Raw genomic sequence first — 25,992 nt, forward strand, 5'->3', positions numbered from 1 at the left:
GCGTAGATGGTAATCATCATAAGAATAAAATGAATATTCATATCATGTTGATTCACAGAGTAATAGATAAGCCATGTGGTTTGAGTTTACATTAATATGTGCAGAAGGAACCCTTCATAGAAGTAATTGGAGATTAATTCAGCATTGTATTTCAGTTTTGCTTTGAAAGTGTTATCTTCCTTTGGGTCAGAGGAATAATGTGTTTTCAATATGTAAAGATAAACTTACGTTGACAGGCAGGAGGCCAAGCTTAACGGGGGGGGGGGTTGGAGTGTGGAGTTGGTTGTAGAGCACCCTGAGCACCTTCTGATTGCTTGCTAGCTTTCAGTGACCTCTACTGGTCTCCTCAAGTTAACTGTGACTATATGTTAACTACATGTAGAGTTGGGGAGTGGACAAGGTGAGTTTTCATTCTTTAAATTGAAAACAGAACTTTCTCCTTGGAGTGTAATATCAAAAGACTCAGATAAATATTGAAAAAATTTCTAGTTTTTTTAACAATATTGCTGATGCATCTAGATTTTATTTTTCACCAGAGAAAACACCGACTGACTGGTTCCGTTTTAAGTTTCAAGAGAGGTGTTTGAATTATTATAAACGTCATGTGCCTAAACATACCACTATAAGCTAGGACAGTCAGTCCTCCATGTTCTGTTTTTTGTAGTATCTAAAGACAGGTCATCATTATTGATATCCACTCTGATATTTACTATCCCACTGGGAGTTTAGTGATGCCTGGAACTCTTCAGAAATAAAGAGAAGCACCGTCACATTGTCCTTTCTCTTTGTTCTGTGTTCTGTAAAATAACACTTGCATGATGACCTGCCTTTTGGTCTTTGTTGTCAGAATGAACAGGGAAATTCTTAGCTGTTGCTAACAGTTTTTTCTCCTTGTTTTCAAAGCATCAACAACAGGTGGCCCAGGCTGTCGAACGTGCCAAACAGGTGACCATGGCAGAGTTGAATGCCATCATCGGGGTACGTGGCCTACCAGGTCTACCTCCTACAGTGTGTATCACCAGCTTTCATTTCTTTATGGTTTGATGGTATAGCACTCAACTAAGTTTGTGTAACTTATAGATGAGTTATTTGGTTAATAAGGGAGGGAGAAAGGGGGCTAGGGTTGTGTAGAGATGTGTAGGGAAGAGGAGGTCATAGCACAAGAACAATGAGAGAACACTAGAAGAGGAAGGAAAATAACTGTCCTAAATAGAGAAGTAAAGAAATTTATCCTGTGATACGTGAAACCACCTTTGCTGCTAGTAGTAGGGTAGAAGGTGTAGGTCACTTTCTAAATACTTTCCTTGTTTCTTTCTGTCTAGTGTCATTCTACCACAGTGAGGTCAATACAGGACTCTGAATTATTCCCAAGTACTTCTTGCCTTTTGCTTTCTAGGCACTGAAACCTGTGTGGTTGTTTGATTCTTCTCTTTCTGGTTCCCCTTTCATGAATTTTAAAGTGGCATGCCAATGAAAAACTCCCTCGCCAGGGAAGAAGTGTTAATTGTCTGCCCTAGTGCTCTGTGGCCTTTCAGGGTTCATGTCTCTGGAGTTTAGCCATCTCTTCTTGCTGGTGAAGTTGGTTTCTCTTGTCAATCACAAGGTATTTGTTCTGCATTAAGGGATCCAGTAAGCCAGGCATTCTGTCTCTTCCTTTGCTGGAGTTCAGCTCCACCCACTGTAGAACCTAAGGTGGTTCTCACATGTTCTGCTCCTTTTAGATTAAAGGAAAGAAGTAGCTGAAATGGAGGTAGGGTCCTTTATTTTATTCATACCCAAGTTTCTCAAATGAATTCAAAATCACTCATTTATCAATTTATGTTAATTGCTTGTGAGAAGATGCCCTGCTGGTCTTTATAGTTCCCTCAGACACTTTGTAATGATAATTAGACATGCTGCTGTAGGGATTAAGAGTGCCATAGTCCAGTGCTGTGACAGACAATGGAACCAGTTAATCTATCAAGGTTTAAAATTACATCCCCACTGGAGATGGGAAAAACACAAGAGCCAAGGAGGATTAAAGAATGAGCCCCAGCTTGAAAACCCTCCTTTCATCAGTTTCTCAATTGCAGATCTGCAGTTGGGGTGCCTGTGGTAAGCTATTGGCAGTCAATTAGGTGAAATAAACTGGGAGGGTGACCTTCATTTCCTTTTAATAGCTTTTTCTTCCGTGAACCAGGGAGCTTCAGTGGATTTTCAGCTTAGATTTTATTCAAGCCGCTTTATTGCACTTGACAGCTTAGCTCTGCATAAACAGTTCTCCCTCCTTCCCCCCAGGTCTGGGCTCTGTCTTTCTTCCCCTCCTGTATCACATTTTTGACTGTTACTTAGTGGGCTCTCTAATCACATTCAACAAAGAACACAATTATGCCTGCATTTGTCTGCTGCCTTCTCTACCCTTTTCTAGTGTAATGCATTGCTTTATTTCAGAGATCAAATCAAATATTCACTGGCATTTTTGCACATACCGTGTTTGATTAGAAGAGACTAATCGTGATTGTACTTGGAGCTGGAGCTGGAGCAAGGAATTTTTTTAACCAAATGAATGAGGATGGAAAAGCCTGTTTTGATTAAAAGAAAACATATGCAAAGCAGATCTCAAGGGCCCTGTTCAACTTTGTGGGACATGTTTGTTTTCTGATAGGCTCTAAATTATTACATGTAATTTTTCTGGTCTTTGTTTGACAGTACTGGGGATTGAACCTGTGGCCTCACACATACTAAGAAAGTACTCAACAAATGAGCCACAGGGCCAGCTATGTGTAATTTTTCAATAATAGAATGAATACTAGTCTTTGAGTTCTCAGAGACACTGCCCAGACCGTTAAAATCTTTGTACCTGCATTGCAAAAGGAGGAAAATGCATTAGCCAGACAGATATTTATAGTTAATATTCATTTTGAATAGAATCAGAAAATAAAAATAGGTTATTTTAGAAGGGTAGGTGAATTGCAAATTTTATTAATAGCTTTAGTTTAGGAAAACATGTTGAGATTACAAAGTAAGATTAGCTTGATAGTAATAACCCAAGTTGGAGAATTGGGCCAAGAATTAATGTATCATGGTGTGTTCAGCATTTCAGCATATGCAGTTTTTAATCATTCAAGTGGTGGGCTCTTTATGATTTATGACAGGCTCTTTGAAAGTTTGCAATGATCAGAAATAGCCCCTGACTTTAGTTTCATGCTATGGCATATGCTTGATTTTTGCTTGAAAAGAACTGCATATATCCTAGAAAATTGAAGTAGCATAAAATCGGGCTGACAATTCAGTGGACCTTTGCACCCCTTCATTGCACATGCAGTGTGCCAGCCCGTCTGGCCAGAGGGGAGGTAGCACTGGGAGACTGTTCATTCAGCAGCTGTGCAGAGAAAATGCAGCCTGTTTGTTAGCAGCTGTCAGTATTGTTCTAGGGTGGGTTAGGGTGAAGAACAATGGGAGAGGCCAAGCTCTTCATCTTCTTTGACTTTCAGACTAAGAAAAGAAAAGGTTTAGACATCTATTTTAAGTGTGAAAGATCAGGAAAGAGTACCCTTTAAAATGCAAATGGGATGAAACCTTCCCTTCCTTTCAAGGTACTATCCTAGCTCTTATGGCTTGCTTGTCATTGCTAAAGATATTTTAGCTAGTAGCTTGGGCTTGTCAAGGACACCAAACTCTTGGTGAGCTCAGCTTCTGTTCTTGGCCTCTGAGTACTCTTCTTCAACTGGAGGAGTGGGAAGGTTCTACTTTTTTTGTTCTTGTTAGTGAGTGATGCCAATTTCTTACCAGCATATTAATGTTCTGCAATCTAGGAGAAATACTGAATTTTAGTTCTTTTCTATTTGCTTTCAGCCTTTATCTAGAGTATTGATATTTAAGGGAGAATTTTCACTTAGTTATTTTTAACTAAGTTACTCAAATATTTTTGTTACTTTTTTTAAAGATAGGTTTTTACTATATAGCTCTGACTAACTTGCTACTAGCTGTGTAAACTATGTTGAATTCATGGAGATGCCTCCAAATGTCTTGTTTTCTGAATGCTAGGATTAAAGGTACTTAGCTAACACACCTGGCCTTTTGTTGACCTGCTAAAAGCAGCTTTGATAGCAAACTTGTTGACTGGCAGAATATTAACTACAACATTGCTTTTATTTAAGAGAGAGAGAGAGAGAGAGAGAGAGAGAGAGAGAGAGAGAGAGAGAGAGAGAGAGTGTGTGTGTGTGTGTGTGTGTGTGTGTGTGTGTGTGTGTGTGTGTGTGGCATGCGACATGTGTTGATCCTTCTTCTGTTTACATGTGTTTCCAGGGTCAAACTCAGGTCAAATTCACCAAGCCAAAGTTAGATTTCAGATTAGCACTTTACCAACTGGACCACTTCCCTGGCCAACAGGATTTTTAGTGAAGACTCCCTCCTTTTCCCCATATATTTGTGCTGTATTTACATCATTCCGTCCTGCTCTTCCCCATACCTTTTCCATCTCCACTCTCCTTCAAATTCATCACCTCTTTAATTCCCCTCCTGGCTCCTATCTTCACACACATACCTGGTGTAAGCACATACATGCACACACAGAGTGCACACCCTATGGAATCCATTCCATGTTTCTCATATGTGCTTAGGGATGACCGTTTGGGATTACCTAACCTATTAGGGAGCTTGTTCTTGGAAAAGATGAGTTGTTACTTTTAGTAGTCATTAACTGTTTGTATCTCTGTCCAAGGGTAGGTAAGGCCTTGGTGAGGTTTCCCCATCTACATTGAGATGCCAACTGATGTTGTCATTGGGTAGGTGTTGTTTTAGACAGTCATACTGTTGATTGTTCATGGATGCAGCTTCCTGTCATACAACTGTAAAGCTAACAAAGCACGACGATGACTTCAAGGTAGTACTGAGGGTGCAGTACTGGCACTTATGGCTTGGCAGTAAGCAAGAGCCATCTAAGTGAACTTAAGGTTTACTGTATAGGAGAGAATTCATGCCCAATACTGAGTACCCAGCGAGCTACCTGCAGTTGGTGAGATCATGGACCTTAGGAGAAACTACTAAACCAGTATTATTTCCCAACCTTATTCAAATATGCTTATAGTCACTAAGAAGGAATAGCTCTTATCCTACATCAAAGAAGCTTTTTTCCTTTCCTTCCCCCCCCCCCCCATTTTACTGCAAGGATTGTTCCAATTGGACCAATTGATTTCACACAAAACCACTGTTGGAAAACAATGCGTTGTGGGAAAGAAAACCTCATTCATTTGAGGCCTTGCTCCTGTATTGAATGTAGAGCCATATTGATGCCTACAGCAATATTAAAACTTTTTTCTTTTTATTTAAACTTGGATTTTTACTAAAAACAAAATATAAAACCATCTGCTTATGTCTTACTAGTGGGGTGGCTAATGGCTACCTGAAACAGGGATGTAGAGAACTTGAGGGTGAGTCTATATTCTACATGAGACTGAACTAAAGCTTCTTTCAACCTGCTCAACTTTTATTGATTGAGGTTTCAAATGAATTTTTTTCAATCAAGTTCTATCACAACAATATTAATGTGGATGTCCATATGCTATAAAGCTACACAGCTGCAAAAAACCATGCTCCTCACCCACACTTAATAGATGTCTTCTGTGCAGTGAAATACATGCATTCGAAATGTCTAGCCTGGTCGCTAACAACCCCTGTATACATCAGGTAACCTTACTTCACAAGGGGTAGGTGGTTTTTGTCATCCATTATGTTCTCTAAATTTTCTTGCTTGCTGAAAGAAAATAATTGGATTTTGAGTGAAATAATGTAAAAATAAAAGCTGAGTGCCCCTTTTAATTTAAAGAAAACAATTACATGGTTGTGTATTTTATTTCTGGCCACCTGTTCTGTAATTTTCTAGTAGTTATAAACAGTAGATAGGTACGTTTTAGTGTCCCTGTAGATACACAAATGAATGTGTATCTGCAGATACACCTAGCTTCATATCTTTTGAGAGCCTAAGACCTTAGCTGGAAGTGGTCACCTAGCATGTGATCCAACTTCTATGAATTCTGTGGTCATGGCAGTTTTGTCCGCCTCGTTTTATAGATGTAGTTGCCTAAGTTCTTAGGTGTAGCCTTGTGTGTATGGTTTATGCATGTTGCTGTGTCACCTCCTTGGCCTTTCCATGAGTATTTGTGTTTCCTGAGTGCATTGTCTATGATTCAGCAGGGAAAAAGCACTGCCATTTTCCTCCCTGCCCATTTGTTTCTGCAAACCTAGGACTTTGAATGTGCTACACATGCATTTTACTGCTGAGCTAGCCCTCCAGCCTTCTGTTTAGGCATATGTACTCTGATGTTCAAACAAGAGGACAAATAGAGGTATAGCTAGGACAGACCAGTGTTGGTTTTCATTACTCAATAGAAGAGTATCCTAGTATCCTGCCTTAGTGATTTTAAGAGATACAGTAGAGATTATGTTTTCTGTCTATAAAATGTTAGTTTTTTTGGTAGTAGCCTCATTGTTGACTATATAAGAAAATGTGCACAGTTATCTATACCAGTATCTGAACTCGGGAACTCAAGAAATTTGGGGCTAATCTGGGGAATATTATTTTTCTTTGCAATCAATTTGGATACAGTGTGACTTATTTTTCGTGCATATATTTTCTATAAAGACCAGGATGGCTTCAGTAATTGGTTAGGTTTCTACATTCCTGCTTCATAGGCAAACTCACACCTCTCTGTGCTTTTAAACCAACTTTATATGAAACACAAATAAAGCTTAGATTATTGTGCCTTGATAGCTGTGGAATATGTGTGTGTATGGGATGTCTGTGTGTCTGCCCAGGGAGGGGACTATAATAATCAATTATAGATATAAAAAGTGCTGCACTGTTGCATGGGATGATTGCTTAAAGGATTAGCAAACTGTTGGATTATTTTCCTTTACCTATAGCTGTTGGTTCTTGATGAGATTGTAATGCTGGAAGTTTAAAGAGGATGAGCTTCTTATTTTTAGGACGATGCAACTAATGCCAGGAAAGCCAATCTTTAAACCTACCTTACATGCCTTTCTAGAAGAGTGTATCCTGATACTTGAAGAAGATCACAAAGGTACAATAAAGATGAATCTTCTTGTTTCAAAGATGTAAACCTTAAATTCTAATAGTGTAAGTCAGTTCTACCATATTCTGCCCCCATTTTTTCTTTCATAAAACAGTCTCACTGTATAGCCCAGGCTGGCCTGCAACTCAAATCCACCTGTTCAAGCTTTCCTCATAAAAGAATTATAGATGTGTGAGTTTTAGTTGATTCCTTGGTATGAGCATTTCATACTTATACATATATGTTTTTAAGAGAGAGAAACTGCTCCATAGAATATAGGGTGTTGCATTTTATAGATTAAACATGTGTGGGCCTGTGAGGATTTTTAAAATTGAGATACAGTTCATGTTAAATTGACCCTTTAAGTCTCATAGTTCATTAGTATATTTAACCATCACTGTCTCATTCTAAAATGTCACCACTGAAAGAAACCCCGTGTCTGTTATCATTGACTTCCCATGTCCTCTTTTTAACTGGCTTGTTCAGAACACTATATATAAGTAAATTCATATAATATATAATCATTCATATTTGGCTTATTTTATTTAGCACAATGTTTTTAAGGTTTTTCCCATCCCTAAGTGGCCTGGGAAGTACTCTGTAGACCAGGCTGGCTACAGACTCACTGGGGTTTTCCTGCTCATTATGCCTCTGGAGTATTGGGTCTCAGCTCCAGGTCTCAGATATTTTATGTTTTTTTTTTTTTTTTTTTTTTTTGGAGCTTGGGACTGAACCCAGGTCTTTGCGCTTGCTAGGCAAGCGCTCCACCACTGAGCTAAACCCCAACCCCTATATTTTATGTTTTGAGACAGGGTTTGGGCTGATTACAATCTGTGTATTTAAGAATGACCTTGAGCATGTGCAGCCTTCTGGGTGCTGGGATTGTAGACATGCTCTACCGTGGCCTTTATGTAGTACTGAGGGTCAGCTCCAGGGCTAAATGTGCATTAGAGAAATGCTCTACCAAGTGAATTATAGTTGGTATTTTCAGTCAATTTTATTAAGGAAATAATAGCATGGCATATATTTATCCCCTTTATTTGTCCATTTGTAAGTTCAGTAGACCATCAGGTTGTGTCTACTTGTTGGCTGTTTTGGATAATACTGCTGTGAAATAATTCACAGGAGTTGAATTCTGTCCTTTTACCATATGTGTCCCCAGGATAGGACTCAGTTCTTCAGGCTTGGCCGCAGGAGGCTGTCTCTGGTCCTATTTGGAAGTTTTTAATGCCAATTTTTTTCTTCTGTTGGGAGTAAACCTAGGAGTGGGATTTGCAGGCCATTAGGTAACTTTATATTTAATTCCCAACATCTTCTATTTTCCAAAGTGACTATACTGTTTTACATCTCCAGTGGTGTATGTGGAGTCCAGCTTCTGTACCATACATTTTCATACCTTGTCTACTTTGTTAGAGTGTAGCCACTGTAGGTGTAAAGAGGTAGATCCTTGTGTTTTAATTTACAAATCCTTTCTGGTTTTTTAAATGGATCTACCTAACACGGCTTTTTAAAATGTTTTCAGACCCTTTAAGTACTAGATATCAGACATAAGTCAGGCAGGGAAGGTGGGATATATATTGTAGTGGCTACACAAATGAGTTGGTCGCAGCAAAATTCAGAAAGAGTAAAGATGGCAAGGATTTAGAGGTGTGGCCTTTTCTTTCGGATCCCTTTCTGGATTTCTGTCACTTTATTTTGCTTTTTCAGCTTTATTGGAGCACTGTTGACAAATAGAAATTCTATTTAAGAAGTATAACATAATGTTTTGATTATATTATTACAATCAAACTGATGAACATTTTAATCATCTCATAGTCTAATCTCTGTGTAGGTGTGTGTGCGTGCATAAGTGTGTGTGCATAAACTTAAGATCTCTTAGCAAATTTCAAATACACTACATGGTATTATTGCCGATGGCCACCATGCCGGTTTAGATTTCCAGAAGTTATCTTATGTAAATTGAAACTTTGAATCATTTGACCACCATCTTCTATTTTGCCTAACTCCTGGTAACTACTTTCATTCACTCTGTGCTTCTCTGAGAATCTAGATTCAGGTCAGGCCTGGGGATGTAGCTTAATTATTAAGAGTTCTTGTCTAATATGCATGAAATTATGAATTTGATCACCAATACTGTCATAAATTGAGTATAGTGGAAAATATCTCAAAATCTAGAATTCAGGGGTCATCTTAGCTACATACTCCACCCCACCACCACACACACACACACACACACACACACAAACACACACCCTCAGTACTGGATTAACAATGATAACAACATGGAATGATACTGTGGTGAGCATGTGAGTGCAAATGACTCTTTGAGACAATTTTATTTCCTTCTAGAGTAGGATTGCTGCATCACTTACTTAGTCTTTCTGTTCTGAATTTTTTTTTTAGAAGCTGTCTAGTGTTTCCTATAATACTATTTGTCATTTAGGTTCCCAGAAACACTATCTGTAGGCTTACTTTTTGCTATACCTTTCACTAAAACTTACCTGGTTTCCTTTTGATATTATCCTGAAAGGCATCTCAGTTTTTCTGAATGAACACTGATGACCAGTGATACATTTTGATATTTCCTTGATGTGACCCCTCTTTTGAGAATTCCTTTTGTCTGTTTATTTGTCGTTGTTGAACTATTGCCTAGTTCAGATTATGGTTTGCAGGTATTTTTTGCTATTTCTTAGATCATCCCTGTGTCAATTTCTGGACCTTTTAGTGCATTGCTACTTTAATCTTCATTGCTTTCAAATGACTGGTGAGTTCTTGGTCCCAGTAAGTCGCAGCTTTCTGTTTGTCACTCTTGCCCCTCAGAGAGAATGAGAGAGATGGGAGGGGGGCACTCATGTAATAGGTTTTCAGACATCTTTTAAGAGTGGTCTTGAAGTTGATGCTGCCAGACAAACTTCCCTCTTGATTATGGAGGGCACCATTTCTTTCTTCTGTTCTCTAGACCCCCACGAGAAGAACAGAGAAGAATAGAGAGCTAGAAATTAAGGAAGAACATTCTTCAGAGTTCAACAATGTCACATCTCGCTCCCTTAACAATGTTTACATACATATTGTTCTCAGTGCTGCTTACTGTGATTCAGGTGTGGAGATGCCAGCTAAGGGAGGGGCTTTCAGTCTAGTTAGGTTAAGTGTGATTTTGGTGACATGGTTTTTCCTGGGTTTATAAAATGAATTAAACTGGAATTTGGTGGCTGGTGGCATGGAGGATTCTTAGTCCCGTGCATATTTTTTTCATAGTTTGTGTACTTTCTGGGCAGCTCTATAGCGATGGATCCTGTTGCACTTGTGATTGAGAAGAAAAATGATAGTGACCACACCACTAATGGTTGTTCCAAATGCCAGTAATACAGGCAGGTTTAGTATAGTATAAATTCAAATAGCACGGCTACTTCATGATATGAATGAGGATATTTCATTCCCTGTGGGTTTTCAGGGTTTGGTGTATGCTCTGACCTTTTACTCAGCCAGTTCCTACCTCTTTAAGTCAGAGCAAATCTACACTTTATATGACCTGTTTAGGTATCAGAACACTCCGTTCAAGATAGCCCCAATTTGCCTTTTATTTCTTCCTTTCTTTATTGTTTGAATTTTTAAGTTGTTACTAAGATCAGCTTCAGAAAGCAGGTTTTCTTTTAAAATGTATTTATTTAGTTGTCTTATTGTTTTGTAACCAAGACAGACACAGAACTTACAACACACTTATGGATCTGACCATTCTATTTTCTCAAGTGTTATGATAACAAGTGTGCCTTACCATGTCAAACTTTATGAAGTGTTAGGGATTCATTCAGGCTACATTGACAGCCCCTTGATTGTTTATTGCTTGCTGTATTTTGAGACAAGTCTGCCCATATTGGCATCAGTCTTGTCCTATCCTGGCCTTCCAAATACTAGAAATGTGTTGTGTGCATGAGTGAGTGTGTGTGTGTGTGTGTGTGTGTGTGTGTACACATGTGCGCTCAGTGCTCCAGTGGAGGTCAGAAGATAGTTGTGTTGGTTCTTTCCTTGCCCCACTACATCAGTTGTTGGATTGAACTTAGTTCATGTGGCTTGCTTACAGATGCCTTTACCCTCTGAGCTATCTTGACAGCTCTCAGATTTTTGTTTTTTCAGGTGTGACAAGGGACTCAGATGGTGATGACAGTTAATGCTTGAATATTGAAAAGGATTATGTTTTAAACAACAGTTTGCAGGATCACCTTGGACTTGGTGGGTGGAATCAAGCTGTAACCAGTTTTTTCCAGCAATGGTGGCATTTTGGGTCTCCTGATTGTCTGGAGAGCTGCACTATATGTTACAGAACAACATCTTCCCTCAGATACAAGACTAGTACTAGCCTTCAACTACTGTTTGTCCAGGTGTCCCTGTCAAGTTTCTCTGTTTGAGAGCCACTGGTCTCAGAAGATAGCCTAAGGAATGAGCTTTATTAGGAAAATGATGCCCTTCAAAAAACATCTTGTATTGTTCATACTGGTGAAGACTGAACACACAGGTCTGAGCAAGGCAGGCTTCCCTCTATCATTGAGCCCTACTTCAGGCCTTAAATTTTTACTTTAAAAATCACAGATGTACGCACTGTTTTTCTTGTGTCTCTATATGTTATAAACCTGTACGCATTAACTGAGAAGTCCTAACTTTTTAAAAATATTTCTAATGCCTGGATAGGAGTGAATTAACCCATCCTTGCTGTCATCTTGAAAACCAGTAACAGATGACATTTGGGTCTATGGAGGGCAGGTACATGAAAGTTTTCTAAATAACAAAATAGTTGTTTTGCTGTCTAGGAAAGCAAGCATTGTATTTGACCTAAGACACATTTTTAAATGATGTTGCTGCTGTTTGCTCTGGGAAATGGTGGTATGTACCAGAATGTCTCAGGAAACTGGAGAGAAAGTGTCCCTTTAGTAGCAGATGGAAAGAGGTGTGGACTGCCCCTCTAAAGTCTAATGAATCTGATGTGAGCCGTTTATTTAAAATAAATGTTTATTTAAAGATTCCTGCCTTTCCAATATTATCTGCCTTTGGAAGAAAGGCTAGTGCCGTGTCTGGGAACTTGATTCTCATTTACAGGGATACAGGAACAAACATTGAGAAGTGGTACTGAGAGAAGCTGTGCTCAGGAAGTCTAAGAACAAGCTTGTATTTGTCACTGCCTTAGGCTCCATGGTAAAAGTGGATTTGTGACTGGGTCCATGACTTTGGGTGATCTCAAGAGCATTTGTCCTGGCTGCCCTGGGAGCAAAACAAAGTTGTCTTTGGAGGAGATTGCCTTCTCCCTCTTTTGTGCTATGAATGTGAGCTTGACCTTTCTTTTAGGAAGCAGAGAGGATTTTAGTGCTCAAGGCTCTGAGTCATATTTGTGTCATACCTCTTAACTTTGAGCCAGTGCCTATGCATCCTACCTTAGGTGAGTTGTGGGCTCAGCTGGGATCATAAACATGAATGTGTAACTTTGGCTCAGGAGGCAGAATGCACACTCAAGTTTCCCAGAACGCAAAACATCTAGATGGCTGTGACCCATCTCTCTGTTCTTCAGTATTTGTACTTTTTACTACAGTTTTACTACATTGCTCTTAAAATTATATATTTATAAAAATATTTTTGTTAAAGCAAAAGAAAAAAAAGAAAAAGACCTTTAAAGTTTCCTGAGCCAAAGATGGATGAGCCCAGTTACCTCTAAGTGATAGACAGAGACAGGTGTTTGTGCAGGGCCTGGAGAACAGGCCAGGAGTAGAAGGTCTCTGGGCCAGTTAGTCTGTTGAATATTCCCATTGATAGTTATTAGCCCAACTCTTCGGCTTAAACACATGCAGTTCCTTCACAAGTGTGACAAAGTATAGGGCTGTGTAAGCTCAGCCTTCTTTTCAGAAGTATATTTTGATCAGCTTTCTAGTTTGTTGTTTTCCTTCTGTAAGTTACCTTGGAATTGGGAGGGAGGGGTGACAAATCATAACTGTGTAGGTACCTATATAAATGTTGCCTAGCACAGATTCACTGCCAACTGAAATCCTGCATCTGAGGTGCTCAGCCAGTGGTTCCATCATGCGAGTTTGTGGAGGGCTAAGAGGGGTGTCATGCTGTGCTTGTCTGTTCTGCTCTGTTCAGTCTCTTTTTCTTTAATCAGAGCTGTGCCTAATGACCCGAGGCGGGCTTGTGTTCGCTTCACTGCTTCTCCCAAGCTGGACGTGGCTCGTGCTAGCGATGTAATGATAGTAATTGCTAGTAGGGCAGACCTGTTCTTCATCCTCCTCCAAGCACATTTCTTATGGCAGGTGTCTCGTTCCTAATTAAGTGCTAATGAGCATGCCTAGCGGACCGAGATGCTGCTGCCAGCTTCTTCAGTTTTATGTCTCACTGTTGCCGAGCTCTTAAAAGGTGACAGAGCAAGAATTAGTGTCTTCTGGATGACAGGAAGGTGATTTTACATGTAAAGAAACTGTGATTGTGATCTCAAGTGGAGAATGAGTAATTTATAAATACTTTCCAAGAACGTTATTAATGCTGTCTGTTTGGACCTCACCCCTGTTTTCCATTTACCCCTCTAATTAAAACTAATTCTCTTAGGAGTGGAAATTTGAGATGAAGGTGGATTACTAAAGCTGTTTGAAGGTTCTGAGAGTGAAAATTTTTGCTATAAATATCAGCGTTTTCAATTGCTTAAGATGTTTTTTGTTTACTCTTGAGAGTAGGAAGTGCATCTGAATTGAAATTAAAAATGAATTTCTAGTGTGGGTGGAAACTACTGAACTTAGCTGTAAAGAGTTCTGTGTTTTGGGCAATAAACAAACATGCAGTTCACTCCTGAGAAATGAGCATGAGTTAGAATCTTAAACATTTTTAAACATTACAACTTAGAAATAGAGATTTAACTATTTTTACTGTGTCATCAAAATTGAATTTTATATTGGATAGCTGAAATAGGTCTAGATAGATGGTTCAAGCCATTTCTATGTATTTGAGTGCAGTACATTTAAATGTGATACATGAGAGCAGTAGTGTGTTTTCTTAAGGATACATTTGTAACTTTTGGAATGGATTAGGTAGTAGAGCCAGCATGGGCGGCAGAACAGCTGGCTGGGGCTGGGGCCCTCTAAACCTCTGCAGTCAGCAGACAGTACTTCTCCCCAGGTTTCAACCCCTCAGTTTCAGCACTTTGTTCTGTAACATAGACAAAGGCTGGGTTTCAGGAATGAATTTTGGGTGAAATGAATAGCTAAAAAAGTTGACTCCACGGTTTCTTCGAGTGGCCAGCCTGCTTCCTAGGCCCATCTCCTGCGTAGGGTAGTATGGGGCAGCTGTAGGGTTCACTGAGTCTTCCTTCACCCTAGTGAACCTCAGAAAATGCCATGGAGCTTGGCTGTTTCTGAGAAATGAGGTCGTCATTGCTTCCCTACAGTTTGCAGAGGGCTTGGTGAGCTAGGAACACAGTGCAAGGTGTCATCCAGATGCTAGCACTTCTTGCTTTCTGAGTTTTGTGATAGTTAATGTTGGGTGAAATGTATTTACTCCATAAATATTGTGGTTACTTAATTGCATTTACCGTGTACCTTGACTAAATTCAGTCAGCTCAGAACAGGTAAGTCAGTAACCACATTGAAGTTTCTCCTCAGAGGTACTCAGATAAGATACACACATGATTCTTTTAAAGTAGCCAGGCTTGCCCAATAATGAAGTTTCATTGTTCAGGTTGCTTGCAACTAAAAGTGGCAGGTGAAAACTCTAGGTTAGATTTGGGGATTGGCCGGGGGTGAGTACTGAGGGGCAAAAGCTTTTGATAAGTTGAAAGCACTAACCTCATTTCCTCTTTCCTACCTCTGTCTCTTATTTCCTTCTCTGTGTCCAACTTATGGTTCTTTCTTATATCTTCTGTTGCTTCTACTTTTTCCTGGATGGTTTCTCTATCACCACCTTCTCCTCTTCTTCTTCTTTCTCCTCTTTCTCCTCTTCCTTCTCCTCTTTCTCCTCTTCTTTTATTTCTCCACCCCTTCTCTTACTCTTCCTTCTCCTCCTCCAACCACTGCCAACAGCAGCAGCAGTTGCAAGCTCAGCATCTCTCCCATGGCCATGGACCCCCAGTACCTCTCACGCCTCACCCTTCAGGACTTCAGCCTCCTGGCATCCCGCCCCTTGGGGGCAGTGCCAGCCTTCTTGCGCTGTCTAGTGCTCTGAGTGGGCAGTCTCACTTGGCAATAAAAGATGACAAGAAGCACCATGATGCAGAGCGCCACAGAGGTGAGAGGCCGGGCAAGCCAGATTAGGCTTTGCTCTCATACTCAGACAGTGCTGCAGAGCTGTGCCTCGCTGTGGAAAGCCCCAGCCCCACACAGAGAGCAAACAGTGAGATAACAGGAGCTGTCGCAAAGCTTTCCACTGACACTCAGTTCACCCTGCCACTCTGCAAGGTTTGCCTTGGGCAGTTGTGGGGTTTTCGGTCTTGCTAGCCTGCAGGCATCTTGACATCTTAGTAACTGCCTTTTTAATGCCAGTGGCCTGTACCATATTATGGAGAACTGTTAACTGCTTAATTGGGTAATTTTCAAAGAAAGTGATGTTTGTTAAATGGGGCGAAATAAGAAGTTAAATTTGAAAGTGAATGTGTTCAAATGAAAGGCTTGACAATTGCATCTGTTACTAGTTTTGTAGGCTTTAATCCTAGTATGCATTAAATATCGGGCAAATTGCACTTGACTAATTTTTGAAGAAAAGTAATTTATTCTGTCAAGAAATTAAAAATAGGCTTTGTGTATGGTTAAACTGTAAATCTTATGTTTACAAAAATACTGTAATCTTCAGGAAATCACTGTATTAGGAATGTGCAATGACTTACATAAATAAAGCCATTTTTGAAACTGCCTGGGGCCTGTGTTCTAATTATTCCCCCCTTTTTTTATTTCTGTTCTTGCCTCTGTGTCTGAACGGGCGTGTCTGTGCATTTCTTGGTAACCTCCGGAGCAGACAGAGAGCCGGGCACGGTAAGTACCCCAGCGCCTGTTGCACATGAACACAGACCCACTTGCTTTTCCAAGCTGCCTTCTTCGAACACAAGCACCAAGCAGACACACAGATGCCCTATGTGTACTGACCTGGGTTTCTCTCTTTTTTTTTCTTTTTTAAAAATCATTTTATTTTTGTGAATACTTGCCCTCTCTTTTCCTTTATAAACCTGGCCTTGAGGAGAGGTGCCTGCCTTGAAAGTAAAGCTGTTTACTGCAATTCCTTACACCTCAATGTACAGCCCAGACCTGCTTGAAAATGTGCATTATGTATGGCGTCTGGTTTGCATATAGTGTAAAAGAATATTCATTTTTGCCTTAACAGCTATGTTATTTCAATCTAAATGGTTTGTTTTCATTGTGAATGCATCTTAGTTGATAGCTTTCCATATCTGTTTCCTTATTCTATTGTGGTATAACCATGATGTTAAATTTCCTTTACACCTAAGGCTGCATTTAGGAGCTTCATAGTGAGGGCTGTGTGTTTACAGAGTTCGTATTTTCACAAATCTAGTCACAAGTACCCTTTTATTAGTCACACGTACCCTTTTATATGCTGAACACTTTTCACTGCATGTGACAGTTAATGTTGGGGATACACATTTTAAAGTTGCAGAATGAGAACCTTCTCTGTTTAATCAGGGTGGCCCACAGGTTCTATTTATTCTCATTTCTGAATACAGTAATATTTTAGCAATCTGTAAAATGTGGTTTAAAAAGGACACTGAATTTTAAATCATTCCTCCCCTGTCTTCTTCCTTCCTGCCCTGAGAACTGAATGGAGGGCTTCTTGCCTTGAAGGAAAGTTCTGTACTATGGAGCTAGCTCCTAGTGCTGTTCCTGCTTGTTTCTCTGTCCGCCTCTCAGATTCATATTCATATTTCTCTCTCTCTCTCTCTCTCTCTCTCTCTCTCTGGGTGTGGGTGTGGAATGATTCTATTATTTCTATAATGTAGGTCATTGAACTCAGGTTGTCAGACATGATGGCAGGTGTCTTTACCTTCACAGACTTACACACACACAGAAACACACACACACACCTACCTATAAGATGGATCTCACTGTGTAGACTTGGGTGTTGGTTGGGTCACAGATATGTGCCAACATATTAAAGTTTTTATGTTAAGAGTTTAGGAAGAAGATTGCTCTTCGACAAGTTCAAGATCCCCTACCACCTTTCTGTGTAGAATAGAAAATGCTTTAAAAGTTCTCTGAGATGGGTGCTGCTGTGTTCTTATATTGTTATTTGTCTAGGGGTATGCATATTTATTATGGGGGAAAGTAGTTAGGTTTTTAATTATTAAAGTATATGGTTTTAAAGGTAGAAGGGAAGAAAACAGACAAAAGCTTTAACCAGAAAATAAAATACCTAATATGCAGAGTATAGGTTTGAGTAAATTGGTTTTGCTTTATGAAGAAACCCTTATATTTTGCCATTTTGGTGTCATTATGGACTGTCACCTTTACTTCCATGTTCATTCAGTACAGTACATTTTAAAAACCCAGCTTTAGACCTGTAAAAATCAACAGAAGATGTAGTGAAGAACTGTGTTGCATGTTTTCATCTGAATTTATCTTATTTAAGAGGGTGCTTTTCTAATTTACTATTTCCTGACTCTCTTATTACTCTTTAGCCTTGAATGTATTCATTGTGTGTTACCTACATGTAAGACTGCTACAGTTAGGAGTAGGTAGCTATACAGCAAAGGCATTTTGTCAGTCAAGGACAGGACAAGTGACAGAAATGCTAAAAGACACAGTTTCAACCTCACAGCTCAAGTGTTTCCACTGGCAGAGGACTGAGAAATGTCTTGGGTCCAAACAGGTTTGTATGCTGAGGCTGCTAAGAGGCCTTGCCCACAAATATGCAATCTTTTCCAATTTTGACTAAAATTGTAAACAAGTACTTAATAATTGGAGGAAATGAGAGTGGGTAGGAGGGGATCAGTTGGATACTCGTTTTTAAATTGGTCTTTTAGTTAGCATATAAACTAAAAGGTTTCTCCGACTAACATGAATCTCTGCTTTCATTGTCTTTTTTTTTTTTTTTTTTTTTTTGGTTCCTACTGGTTTTCCTTCTCCCAAATATATCCTCCCTCTAGTTTCATCCTCAAATAGTGTAAAACAGTTCTTGAGTTTTAGGAAGCTATGGATTATTTCTGAGTTTATATTCAGTGACCTTCATAGAAACATGGAGGACACCAATGATAGAGTGATGATGGCTTGTGTCCTTTAACATGTACAATTTTCGATAAGCTTAGAAGTGTATGTATGTATGTATTTGCGTATACTGTCTTTCTGCCTAATAATTATCATTTCAGCACTGAAAATAGAAAAGTACACTAACTTTAGTCAAACATTAATATAGCTTGTAGAGGAGTTAAATTATTCTCTTTATCTAAGGTAGGTTTTGATGCAGTAGAATAAAATTAAAAGTTAGCTTCTCAACTTGGCATAGAATTGAATATGAGAACCAGTGGGTAATGAAGGTTGAGTATTTTTAGTGCCTAAAATATTGTAGTACTCTTTGGTAAGGACTTGGAGTTGTGAACTTGACTTTACTTGACTCTCTGCTGCTCTCTTTCTTCACTATGGAGATGAAGAGGATGGTTTCAAGTCAGTCTGACTCAGTGTTTCTTTTTTAACTGAGGACCCCAAAGGACTCTTGATACACTTTGACATTTACAATATTAGAATAAAACTTTAAAAACCATTTAGATACAGAGCTATTCAGTTGTGTTAATCATTTTGATATTAATGAAAAAGCAATGTTTTCTGTAAAGCAGGCTTTTGATGAGTGAATTGCTTTTTAATATTTTCAAATATCTCTAATTCTGGCTTAAAAGAAACTTGACTAGGTTCTGACCAGTTCATATATTCAGTCTGTGATACAATTGTTTTCATGTCATTCTTGAAGAAAATTTGTCTTAAGAGATTTGTGAAAGTCTCTGGGTCTTTCTTGGGGGATGGGGGTTCTTGACTCAAACTCAGACAGGTTGAGCCATGACTACACTGACTCCTTTCTACCATTTTTTGCTGCTTGTATAATAAACATACTGCTTAAATTAAATGCAAAAATGTGCAACTCCAGAGGAAAATGGCTGTATGGTAGGTGCTTCATCTTTATTTCCCAATGATAGTATTACTCCGTTTGTTTTTTATGCTTCTAGGTTATAAAACAAATGAACTTTCACATAGGCAATATGTTTTAGTGTAAAAGCTGTAAAAAGAAAGTACTAAGAACAGAATATTCCCTAGTGGATGAGGCAGAATACCACGAAGGGCTTGTGCTGGGCTTTCCCTCTTGTTTGTTTAGTTTTAAATTTGACCAATAATTCTCAGAGTCCTTTCCCTGACTGCCTGTTTGTTTGTTGTTTTCTGAATTATTTTGTGTGCAGATGCCTCTGTGTACAGGTGCACCATGATCTATATGGAAAGGTCAGAGGACTATTTGTGGGAGTCAGTTCTGTCTTTATCTGTCTGTCTTCTGAGCCAGCTTTCCAGCCTCTTCCTTTTACTAGAGTCAAGGACTTACACTCTGGTCCAGGCTAACCTCAAGACTCAATGCCCATTTTCCTGTCTCTGCTTGCTAAGTGTTGGGATTGCAGGCAGAGCCTACCATGCCTGTTTGTTGTTGTTTTGCATTTTAACTTATAAACCTTTATATGTAAGTATGGCTGTTGAACAAATAAATAGTACTAAAGAAAGACCGTATTCAGTGAATGAGTGTTTGCCTATGTGTATATGTACCATGTGTGCTCCTCTTGCTTGCCAAGGGCAGAAGAAAGTATAGGTCTGTTGGAACTGATGGTTCTTAGGCACTGTGTGAGCCCTAGGAACTTAACCTGGATCCTCTGCAAGAGCAACACATGTTCTTAACTGCTGAACTATGAATAATAAAAGAAATAATGCACAAATATTATTTAGTTTAAAGGTGACTTCCATTAAATTTTGTCTAAAAGGAGTGTCACTTAAACACATCTACTTGAAATCCTTGGCTTTGGAGGACCAGCAAATAATTAAATTTCTTTAAAAAGAAATGGTAGAACAGGCTAGATTGGTAAGTGCATACCTGTAATCCCAGTAAGTGTGGGTTCCTCTTCCTTTAAAATCCAATTAAGAGAGCAAGCAAGATAGCTCAACTGGGAAAGGTGCTTCATGACCTGAGCTGAATCCCTTGGGCCCACATGGTAGGAGGAGAGAATTAACACCTGCAACTTGTCTTCTAACCTGTACATGCATGCTGTGGTAGATGTGTATCCCTACCCTTTGAGTACATACTCAGAAAACACACAATATTTTTAAAATGTATTACACAGGTTGTACAGTGCATTTATGGATGTGACTTCCATCTCCCTAGGTGGAAGTATGTCATCCTCGGAGCTAATCCAGCAAAGCAGGCCTGCTCAGTAGAGCACATTCAGCTTTGTTGAAAGTAAATAAGTGTAGTGAAGGGTCTTTTGCCTAACTATTTACAGATTAAATTTTGAGAAAGGATGGCTTGGATATTCAGGGGAAAAAATTGAGATAATTCCTGTAAAATATTGACTTCCAGGGACTGTAGGAAACATGAACTCTACTTAGGCAGTTGCCTCTCTACACAATCCTGTTTTGGCAATATTTATCACTGCTTGAAAAGAGCTGACATTCCTGCTGGGAATGAAGTCCTGAAGGAGACAGGCCTAGTGATCTTAGGGGGTCGGGGTCGGGGTTGGGGTTGGTGTGTACCTGTGATGGTGGGGGTGGGATTTCTTTCCTTAGATACGTGCTGAGGCCTGTGCCTCCTGGGAAGACATTCAGGTCTGTCTAACTGTGATCAGTGCAAAAACAGGCATCTTTCACCCTATCAAGTTTTATTTACTTTTTATGGGTATGGGTATTTTGCCTGTATGTATGTATATGTATCACATGTGTGCCTAGTGTTCTCAGGGACTAGATGGCAATGGATCCTGTATTGCAGATGATTGTAAGCTGCTGTGTAGGTGCTGTGAAATGAACCCAAGTCCTGGGAGATGAGCCAGTGCTTTAACCGCTGAGCCATCTGTCCAGTCCAGACCCCATAGTCAGTGTTAGACTTTGGTTTGTATAATTAAAAAACTTTGTGAGCAGGTATGTGGTTCTTTTCCCTTTTTCTTTCAACCTTGTGATCACTGCTATTTTCCCACTGGTAATTCAGATAGCATCTGTATATTTCAGAGCTGTAGACAGAGATGCTATTAGAAATCCAAGCTGCTTAGGTCCTGACCTAATGTTTTGTTACTTTAGGGCCATTTCTTACATTAGGAAATGAGGTTGAATATCTTATCTGAAGTACTTGGGTCTAAAAAGTGTTTCAGACTTGAGTTTTAGAATTGGGAATATTTGTAGACTTACTGGTTGTTAATGAAAATGCTCTGAAGTCTAAAGCTATTGTTTAAAAAGTTCAGGTTTTGGAGCTTTGAAATTTTGCATTTCAGATTAGAAATTTTCAGCCATACATAGCCAGGCTGAAAGAACTGAGAGGCACCAAAGTACCCCCAGTAAGAAAGACTTGACACACTGACTTTTCTGTCTCTGTGTTATGAGTTGGGGACATAATTGTGTTAAAGTCACTTAGGTTGTTTTTAAGTATTTGTTGTGTTCCTGAGTGAATTTGTTTTGCTTTTTCTAGAAAAGGAATGTGAAGGGCAATTTAGGGGGATGAGAAGTGGTGACAGAGTCATGTGGTTTAATGTGTCACATTCAAGTATAATATTACAGGCTCAGTTTCATCTCCTGCAAGGCCCACCTGCATAGGTCTGTGTGGTCCTGGTAAAACTTATCCACATTCTGCATGTTACTGTCTGTGAGACAGATGTGCCCTTTTCAGGCTTGCTGCAGAGTTTGGAGAGGTTACGTGTGTGCCCTATGGATATATTTTCTACTTTCTCGTTGATAAGTGGTGATCCCTATGGTTATGAGTAAAAGTGCTTTTTTTTTTTTTTTTTTTTTTTTTTTTGAAGTGGGTAGTAGAAAATGTGAATGGCCAATTTGTACTGCTGCAAAAGTGTAGTGTAGGGTGATGGCTTAATTGCCATCATGTGTCGATGGAGACAACAGACAGATGTGATGGGGTGCATCCTTACCTAATTGTTTTAATGTTCCCCGAGAAGTTAATTGTCAGTGTGGAATGTGCTATCAAATTAGGTTCCCACCGTCTTAGTGTAACTGAGGATAAATGAGGTGTCTCGAGTCTCCAATCTGTGCCTCTGACACAACCACTTGTCCTGCAGGGAAGAGACTGTTCCCAAGGGAATCAGCATAGCAGCTGGAGAATTCATTTGAATTGTGCTCTCTTGATTAGAGGAAAGCCTGTCTAACATTTGCTGTGTCAATGAGTGGCTCTCTCTCTTGTTTGCTATTGGTGGTTTCAAGGTTTGAATTTGTTGTCAGAGAAGTTACTTAAGTGCTTGGAGATTTCTGAGTATTTGAGAAATGTAGCGTTCACAAGGCATTTTGTTAAGTTAAATACAGGATTCTCTGAGTCGATGTGTTCAATCACTACTGATAAGTTGCTAAAAAAATAAAGTTCTTGGAACAAGATCATACAGACTGCTTTTATCCTTATCAAAGTACCTGAGTCTTTGCTGCCTTATTTAGTGGGTTGCAGTGACAGATCAAGATAACATAATATCAAGCTTGCTTGAGGTTTAGCCAGTGCTTATCTGTAAACTCTTACAGAAAACTATAGTTTTAAAATTGCATTTCAATGTTTAATGTTGGATATTTTAAGAACCTATTGGCTTCCCTTACCATCAGTTTGAATACTTTGCTTACTGTCTTGCTCAGTCTTAGCTCTTTACTGTAACAGACAATGCCCTGGTGTGTTTTATGAAGAATGTTCTCTATTACAAAGTGTCATCGCTCTTACCTAAAGGGAATGCACACAGGTAGTTTTCTTTGGGGATTTGTTTTTTTTCTGAAATAGGTGTTCATGTAGCCTAGGCTGCCCTTGAACTGCCTGCCTGAACTTACTGATTGTTGCAATTCTAGGCTCATACCATTCTGCCAGGATGCCAGGATGTTTTACCTGGAGCTTTTCTCTTGAAGAACTCCATAACTGTTCTCTTGGTAGTGTGGGGAGGATTTGACTCCGGGAAACTAAGTATCTTTAATACTTATTTGTTTGCTGTTGGTGTAGATGCTCCAAGATTTCGTCTGCTCAAATAATTCCAGCTTGTCCTAAGGGAAGAAGCCCCTTTGTGCTGGACTATTAATCTTGTCCAGTCATTTCCTGTGTAGGTTCTTCATACAAACAGGAGAAATTAAGCAAATAATGTTGACCTGTTTTCTTTTTTCGTATATGTCAGTTATACCTCTCCCTTTAAGTATAAGCATATACAGGATATAATGTTATAGTTCAGAATATTAAGTATGGGTTTTAGACCCTGATTTGTTCGTGTTTGTCATGTTCCTGTGGGCTGCATAAATCCTAGTTTGAGGTCTTGTAGAAAACACAGAATAAGATGATTTTGTTTATTTAACAAATTTTTAAAATAAAAACTTAAAATGCAGCCTGAAATTCCAGTCCTTGAGATGTTTATAATAGAATCGTGCCCAATGTTAACAATATCTGAAGGACCTATAGATGAAAACTTGCCAATCACTTGTTTTGGTTCTAATGTTGGTAAAAATCTGATGCTGTTAAATCTTCACTCAGCAGGCATCTATTTGATGAGTTCTGTGCAGTAAATTAGAATCTTTGCAAGCTCTAGGAAGGGGAGCCCTTTGCCATGGCACACAGGTCTATAAGGTCTCCAAAACTGGTCTATATAGAACAGCATCCAGGGTAGATGTATTGCTTGTGGCTTTGCTGGGAACTTGGCCAGTGTATGTCCTGGCTCATTAGTAGTAGGATTTATAAATGGAAAGTAAGAAAGTCTGTCTTTCTTGGTAGTGTGTGTGTGGAGGTGTGCTTATACGTGCAAAAATGAGGAGTCTTGAGGTCAACTTTGGCAATCTTCTTAGGTCACTCACCACCTTAGTCTTTCAGACTAAGGTTTTCTCACTGAACCTTGTGCTGCTCATTTCACTGAGACTAGTGGGCCAGTGAGCCCTTGGATTCACCTGTCTCTGTGGGCTGCCTGTTAATGTTGGGGTGACAAGACACACCTGCTCCTTTACATGGGTGCTAGTGATCTAAATACACTGTTCTTATGCTCACACAGTAAGCATTTTATTCAGGAGTCATTCCCTCAGCTCCTGTTTCTCCGTTGTTATTTGTTGTTCTGCATTGTTTATATTTGTTCTGCCTGTGTGTGCCTGTGCCCGAGTTTATGAGAACAGTATGAGTGCAGGTGCCCAAGGAGGCCCAGGGTGTTGGATTCCATGGAACAAAAATTACAGGAAGTTGTGAACCAACTGATTGTGGGTACTGAGAACTGAACCCAGGTCCTTTGCAAGAACAGTCAATGCTTTTAACCAGTGATCATTTTTTCTTCCCCCCCCCTCAGACTCCCTTTTTTAAGAGACAGGTAATATTATATTTCCAAATAAATCTGCTTACTTTGAAATAGACTATTTGGTTTTCCAAGTATGTTTACACTTGGTGTGGAAAGTCTATAAACCCGATAGATCAAGAAGTTGTGTGTCTGGTAGTAAGGAAGGGTTATCAGAGAGTATATATCGGGCATCAGTATGTCACAATAGAATGTGTAGCACTAGTCATAAGAGCCATTGTTGGTTTTATTTGCATAATATATATGGATACAAATATTTTTTGAAACCAAGTTTAGAATTTAATTTCTTGGGAGAGAAAGCACTTGTGTATTCTACCACTGAAAGTGGTAGAAGGGTTGTAATCTTAGGCTAGTCATATCTATTCTCTGGACATTATTTGGTATTCCAGGTAATATGCAAGATGAAAAGGAATGTCTTTTAAAGCTTGCCTTTACCTCTGCCCATACAGAGGCTTTTGTGCTTGATACATTATTGTTCTTTCCCCATATAGGTGCTGTATGTTCAACTGAAAGCCTTTTACATGCTAGGCAAGTGTTTGGCCAGCTCAACTGCAAGCCATTTTAGGAACTTAAGCCATCTCAATTTCATTGTTTTGCAATCTTCTTTTAAATGCTTTTTAGATAACGTAGACTTGTAGATAGCCTGTGACATAGTCATCAATTTTGAAGGAACAAAGGGCCATTCAGTCAATATTTTAGTTTTATCTTATAGTTCTTAATACATGTATCTATCAGTGACTCATAATGACAATCAAGATAACTGTCCTATTCTTCATCCATAGGAGCAAGTAGCAGGTACAACTAGAACGGTATTTTTACTATCATAAGAAATTCAGCAGTACCTAGAAATTACTTCATGTTTCAGGAGAACAAAGGATAAACATCAAATATATACATATCTTGGGCAGTAGTTGGAAGTCAGGAACACTGTTGTTGTTTTCTGAGTAGTGTAGTAGCCTAGAGCATTACACTCAGAAAAACAGGTCATTGAGGCACTGTGTCTTTCTTGGAGGGTAGACTTAAAGGTTAGTAGACATCTGGCAGTGGCGTGAGGCAGGTTCCCTGGCTCTATCTGATGTTCTGTGCCTCCCTGGTCTACCTTTGCTGCTTTTTTGAATTAAATTGATAGCATCAAAAGCATTTAGAGATGCTTTGTTTTGTAACTGTAGTTGAATGGGCTAATCTGTTAAACAGGAATGTTAATTACTAGCCCAGACCAAATTTAGGGGAATTTGCAGAGGTTTTCAAAATCTTCAGGTTGTAGGCCTCACTCATATAAACTGCTGAAATGGAAATTACAGTAGTAAGTTCCGAACTTACAGAAGCAGAGGGCTCAAAACATGGTACCCTTACAGGCCTGCCATGGAAATGTATGTTACTGTCCCAGCAGAAACTGGTGTTCTTGTAGAAGTGTGGAATGCTTTTGGGTTTGGACTGAGTATTGTGGGCTAT

At 39.3% G+C, this 25,992-nt stretch overlaps 1 protein-coding gene across 12 annotated transcripts in view; it reads left to right on the plus strand.

The window, feature by feature from the left end:
• Positions 1-25,992, plus strand: part of Tle1 (TLE family member 1, transcriptional corepressor) — an 80,762-nt gene that overhangs the window by 26,189 nt on the left and 28,581 nt on the right. For 3 of the 12 annotated variants that reach the window (XM_032902716.1, XM_032902751.1, XM_032902761.1), the window contains exons 6-8: positions 904-1,008; positions 15,098-15,302; positions 16,026-16,042. In XM_032902716.1, coding sequence (XP_032758607.1) covers positions 904-1,008; positions 15,098-15,302; positions 16,026-16,042 — 327 coding nt within the window. The remainder of the gene's footprint in view (positions 1-903; positions 1,009-15,097; positions 15,303-16,025; positions 16,043-25,992) is intronic. The other 9 variants (XM_032902734.1, XM_032902780.1, XM_032902770.1 and 6 more) reach the window with 4 other exon arrangements.

Source organism: Rattus rattus, chromosome 1 (genome assembly GCF_011064425.1).
Source record: "Rattus rattus isolate New Zealand chromosome 1, Rrattus_CSIRO_v1, whole genome shotgun sequence".
Taxonomy (NCBI): Eukaryota; Metazoa; Chordata; class Mammalia; order Rodentia; family Muridae; genus Rattus; species Rattus rattus.